At 38.8% G+C, this 6,186-nt stretch overlaps 1 protein-coding gene across 3 annotated transcripts in view; it reads left to right on the forward strand.

Moving 5' to 3' along the window:
* Positions 1 to 389: 389 nt before the first annotated feature.
* Positions 390 to 6,186, forward strand: part of ZNF277 (zinc finger protein 277) — a 107,679-nt gene continuing 101,882 nt past the window's right edge. For 2 of the 3 annotated variants that reach the window (XM_015820010.1, XM_015820011.2), the window contains exon 1: positions 395 to 548. In XM_015820010.1, coding sequence (XP_015675496.1) covers positions 509 to 548 — 40 coding nt within the window. In that variant the 5' untranslated portion in view covers positions 395 to 508. Of the gene's footprint in view, positions 549 to 6,186 lie in introns of all 3 variants that reach the window. The other variant, XM_015820012.1, reaches the window with a different exon arrangement.

A 6,186-nucleotide genomic window follows, 5' to 3' on the forward strand; every position in this document is an offset into this window, starting at 1 on the left:
TGTAGGAATCCACATGCTCAAGAGTGCGCCTTTTGGTCGTCTTTTTACAGACAATACCAGAAACAGCTGCAGATCCTCTCCAGCTCAAAAAACAGCAGCAGCTGCTGCCGTTGCCAACAACTCCCTCTCCCAGACCCAGTGGCCAGCGCTATTAACTACAGCCGCGATTGCTCTTTGCGCGCGGCTCAGCTTCGCTCCGCAGCCTCCAACGGCGAAGTCATTGTTCTGATTGATTAGTCCAGGCGCGCTCCGGACAGTCACAGAGAACTCCGTCTCCGCCCCATCGAACCTTCAAAGGCCCCTCTGCATGCTGGGAAACGGAGTTTTTTGCTCACCAACCACCCCGGGAAGACACGCCTATCTACCACGCAGCTCTTCTTGGAGCTCGTTGGTGAACCAAAAGACGCCCACACCCGACATGCTTTGGGCCAGGTAAGAAGGAGAGCTGGCGCCAATCCAAGGCTGGAAGGCGGCGCTTTGGGGAGAAATTGCTGTACGGCCTGGCGGGATGGCTTGTTCGCGGGACTGGGCGGCAGAGAGGAGGAAGGGTAAGTCTGTTATCTTCTTCCCGGCGCTTTCCCCCCTTCCGGGGAAAAAGCTGTGGCGCGTGCCTCGAGTGTCAAGATTCCCGGGGATTCTGTTTAGAAGCTCAAAAGTGAAACGCTGGGCAAAATTGAGGGTCGGGGTTAAAGGCTTAAAAGAGAATCTGGTTCCTTTTCCGCGCGGCAGCGAGAAGTCCTTCAATGTATATGTAACCCCGTAAAAATTGCCCCTTAATAGAAGCATTAAGGAATCGGGTTTCAATTTTTTTTATATTGTTAAAGGGCAACATGGCATTTGGAGGGGAGGGGGAGAACAGCCATTAAAAAGTGGCTTGAAATGAGTCGTCGTAGATACAGTAGAAACATTCCACCCTTATAATATTTCTGTTCAGATCTTCGCTGCTGAACTTTCAACATGTTATAAATAGGTGATTAGAGGTCTCATAGAGGGGAAACAATCCGCTCAGCAAAACTGTTATTGAATTAAGCGCGTGGTGTGAATCCAGCTGGGGACATTTTTAAAGGATTTTGTAGCTTAAGGTGAACAAAATCGGTGGTCATCTTCTTCTTTATTTTTTTTATATATAAATAAAAATGTAAATGTTCGTTTGTTCAAAATCTTAAATCTCCAAAAGTTCTTCACCAAATTGCTTTGAAATTTTGACACAACGTTGCATTCAAATACACGTGTGTTTTTATATACCTACTATTATATAGATGTCACACCTGTGACACAAACGTGCACTTTCTCTTTTCTTTCTTTTCCATTTAACCAGACTGAGCTACAGCAACGCGTGGCTGGGTACAGCTAGTTTATTAATAAAACAAATCGTGACTTTATAGTGGGAATATAAACATAGTTTTTCAAAAATTCAAATTGCAGTGCTGTGCCTTGTTAATTGGAAATGTTGTTGTTCGTCCATCGATTTCGATGAAGACCTTGACATCTTGTGGATTGTGGGCCATCAACGGTGTGTCCGTAGATGGCTGATTAGACCGATGTTAGCATGGAATGTTCTGCCACATACTGAACAGAGAAATGTGGACACTGTTGCTTCAGCATTTGCAGCTCTGGCTTTACGGAGTGCTCGCTTCTCTTGCGCCAAGATTGTCCTCCTGTGTTCATATGTCTGGCATGTCGGTCGATCATGCGCCAAGAGTTCCCAAGAGATGGTGTCGATATCCAGGGACTTGAGAGATGCTTTCAGCGTGTCTTTGTATCGCTTCTTTTGTCCCCCGTGCGATCGCTTTCCTTGAGACAGCTCACCATAGAAGAGCTGTTTAGGGATTCGATGGTCTGGCATCCTTACAACGTGGCCTGCCCAGCGCATCTGGGCTTTCATCAACAGAGTGTAAACTGATGATAGGCCTGCTCTGGAGAGGACCTCTGTATCTGGTATCTTATCCTGCCACCGGATCCTCAGAATTCTACGAAGGCAAGTCATGTGGAAGTAATTCAGTTGCCTAACGTGCCTCCTGTACACTGTCCAGGTCTCACTAGCATACATCAGGGAAATAAGTACTGCAGGTAGTCCTTGACTTATGAACACAATTGAGCCCAACATTTTTGTTGCTAAGTGGGACATTTGTTAAGTGAATTTTGTCCTATTTTACAACCTTTCTTGCCACAATTGTTAATCACTGCAGTTGTTAAGTTAATCTGGCTTCCTCTTTGACTTTGCTTGTCAGAAGGTGGCAAAAGGTGATAACATGACTGACTCCGGGACACGCAACCTTCATAAATATCAGTCATTTGCCAAGCATCTGAATTTTGATCACATGACCATGAGGAAGCTCAGTGGTTGTGTGAAAAACATAAGTCACTTTTTTCAGTGCTGTTGTAACTTTGAACAGTCACTAAATGAACTGTTGTAAGTCAAGGACTACCTGTATTGCATTGGTGTGACTCATTTCTAAATAAGTATGTTTATATGTAATTTTTATGAGGCGGCAGCAGGCCTTTACATATTAAGTGAAAATGTTGAAGGTAGGTTTGTAAGTACTTTGAGTTTTGCCCTCAAATGCACTTTGGTTCACAGTGAAGAAAATACCTTGATTTATTCAACTGATTTGTTTACTAAGCCAGCAGCCTCCAACCTTTTAGGCACTAGGGACTGGTTCCATGGAGAGAGGTTTTTCCGCGGATTGAAGGTGTGGTTTTGTGTGCTGCCTGCATCCCGCGGATGGGACTTCACTTGTATGCGTGGACCAGTTTCTGGCATGCCGCAGACCTGTGCCAGTCCATAGACCAGGAGTTGGGGATCCCTGTACTAAGCTACTGTATAATTGCCTGAGTTTCTGGCAGCCATGGACCGATGCTGATTCTCCAAAGCACCAGAGGGCAAGACAAGAAACAATGTTTGGAAACTGATCAAAGAGAGAAGCAACCTAGAATTAAGGAGAAATTTCCTAACAGTGAGGACAATTAACCAGTGGAACAGCTTGCCTTCAGAAATGGTGGGCGCTCCATCATTGGAGGTTTTTAAGAAGAGACTGGACAGTCACTTGTCTGAAACAGTATAGGTTCTCCTGCTTGAGTGGGAGGCTGGACTAGAAGACTTCCAAGGTCCCTCCCAGCTTCTGTTCTATTCTGTTCTGTTCTATTCTAATTGGGGATCCCTGATTGAGAAGATGATTTAAAAGGCAAAATCTGGAATAAATCTTGAACATGTGTTATATATAAAGCTTATTAATAAAACCATTTTTAATGTTTCCCAATTCATCTTCAAGCCAGTTCCTCCAGACTTCAAGTATTCACCTTCCTGGGCATGTATGATCTTTGGGATTATGGAGCATAAATTTCTCAGCTCTAAATAACATCAGTTGGGAACTATCATTTGTTCAGTGTTGTTATATGGTAGTATGTTGTTGCATGATTAACTCATATACTGTTCTGTAAATTGTTAAAAGGATGTATAGTATACATTGAGATACAGTAATGCAAACATTCCAATACAAATAACTTCTTAACAATTAAGTCAATGGAGTACCTGAAGATATTATAGTTTGTCCTCTTTTTTAAAGAGCTTACAAGAACATAAATAAATAAGGTCTGATTCTGCACAAACTGCAGTTGGAACAAACCTGACGTAAAGATGTCTAAAATATACCATAAAAGTATATTTCAATTTTTATAATGTTTTATTCAATTGTAGAATACAAAGATAAAAGACTAATACAAACTAAGAAAAAAATAAAATAAAAAGTGCATAGATAGAAAAAAAAGAAAAAGACTCCCCCTCCCTCCAGACTAATATAAACAACTTCAGTAATTTAACATCTTCACTAGTATTTAAATAGAAAAGTTCTTAACAACCAGAAAATCATTACAATAAACTTCCTAAAGCTGCTAAAAGAGGAAGTAGACAAATCCAGTGTCTGTTTGAAGGTGTCAAACTGTGGGTTAGGAAGAATGATTTTCCTTGGCCTTCCAAAGCTTTCTGACACATAGGAGATCATTAGATTACAATTCCTTTGCAGAGAGCCTCTGTGTGGAGCACACTTGTGGACAACCTAGCCCTCTTCTTGATCCAGAGGAAGTTTCATTCAATCCATTCTCCAGCTATCAGGGCCATTGGCTCCAAGCTACAGTAATCTGCCATTGTTCTCTGGAAGTCTAAAGTAGATTTTACCCTTGAGGAGAATGGGCAGTCTAGAAATATGATAAACAGATAAATATTGATGCTTATCCCCATATGACTTGTTCTTAACATTTTAACTGTTTTCTGCCATTTGCTTCCAGAAATGGCAACTTCCATGTTTTAGAATCTTTTCCTTTTTTTTGTAATATTTTATTGATTTTCTAATTTTACATTTAAGTTTTTAAAAAGCAATGTGGCGGCTGGGTTAGTCAATAATTCAATAACATACAAAAATATTTAGTACAAGTCTCAAATTTAAACTAATACAATTCTTATTATATCCATTAAGTAAAGATAGCAGTTACATTTATCAATAAAGTTTTAGCTTATACATATCCTAGTTCAGTGATGGTGAAACTTTTAGAGACTGAGTGCCCAAACTGCAACCCAAAACCCACTTATGCATTGTCGAGTGCCGGGTGGGTGTGGCCCATTGGGTGGGCAAGGCTGCGGTGGTAACGGCAGACTGGGTGGGACTAAAAAGTTCAATCAATCAATTCCAACTTTGCAAGATCTTTTTTTTCCCCGCGAGAAGTTGAAATTGACTGAACCTGATTGCACACTGCGGCGGAGGCCTAAAGTGAAAAGATTTTATAAAACCCAGCTGAAGGCCTAGGACTGGGGCGATGGCGCGCGTGCCCACAGAGAGAGCTCTGAGTGCCGCCTCTGGCACCATGCCATAGGTTCGCCACCACTGTCCTAGTTACTTTAACATTCAATCTTTATAAACAGTCAATGTCCTATAGTTAGTTTTTTCCAATTTTTAGTTTCCCGTCAATATTTAAATTTAATGTTTAATATTTATAATTTCCAAATTTTTGGTAACCAAAGTTTCCTTTATCACAATTCTTAACAAAGTCTAATATTCAAAATACACATCTATTTGAGTATATTCTATTTCCCACCATATTACATCATCTAATTAATAATACAATGTAACATTTCTTATTTTCAACTAGTTTCCAAATGTCTTAAATGACAAAATTTCCCCCTATTTCAACATCTAATATTTCCTCTTTTTCTCTTGATATCTACTATCTCATATTTAAGGTAATACAGTTCTTATTATCTCAAATAAAAACATATTTATTAGATTAATAAATTTTTAGCTTATTACGTATCTTAATTACTTTTACATTCAATCTTTATAAGCAATCAATATCCTATTTATTTGTTTTCCCCAATTTTTAATTTCCCATCAATATTCAAATTCAACTTTTTGTCTTTATACTTCCAAGTTTTAAATAACCAAAGTTTTGTTTATCTCAATTCGTAACAAAACTGGTATTCAAAATACACATCTTGTCTATTTAAATATATTCTATTTTAATTAGTAATATAAAATCCTCACTGATAAATCAAAACCCCAATTTTCTTCAGCCTTATTCTAGCTTTCTTCCTTTGCCATCTCGCCCTCCATGTCAGTGCTTTTAGGTCATCAAATAGATCTCCCTATCTTATTATATATATTATTAGAAATAAAAGAGACCATCCAGTCGCCATTTTTTTGGAAGGGCTAATAAATCATCTGTCTATTATTCCAGATCCCCAAAATTGTCCTGATACGTTTATCTTCCCTTCGGTCTGTTGTTCTTGCTCCTCAGGTTTCTTCTGGTTTATATAAAAAGTCTTTTCCATTTTCTTTTTTTTTTTTAATTTTATTTATAAAATAATTGAAAAAAAAAACATTGGATTTGACGTGACATTCCAGTATATACATTCTTATCAGATTATACCATATTTTACAATCAATTCATTATCTCTACATATACATTAAATTTTATATACATTATCTATTCTAAAATAACATACATTTCTATCTTAACATTCGTCTTTAATCCCAGCCGTCCTTTTCAAATTCCTCCAACGGTAAAATTTATCCCAGGTTTCAAAAAAAATTGATCCACATTTATCTTTTAGTATCATTGTGAGCCTGTCCATTTCTGCACATGCTAATATTTTATGTATTAACTCTTCCTCTGTGGGAATTTCCTTACTCTTCC

The sequence above is a fragment of the Protobothrops mucrosquamatus genome, unplaced genomic scaffold (assembly GCF_001527695.2).
Source record: "Protobothrops mucrosquamatus isolate PMUCROS unplaced genomic scaffold, P.Mucros_1.0 scaffold1041, whole genome shotgun sequence".
NCBI classification, from domain to species: Eukaryota; Metazoa; Chordata; class Lepidosauria; order Squamata; family Viperidae; genus Protobothrops; species Protobothrops mucrosquamatus.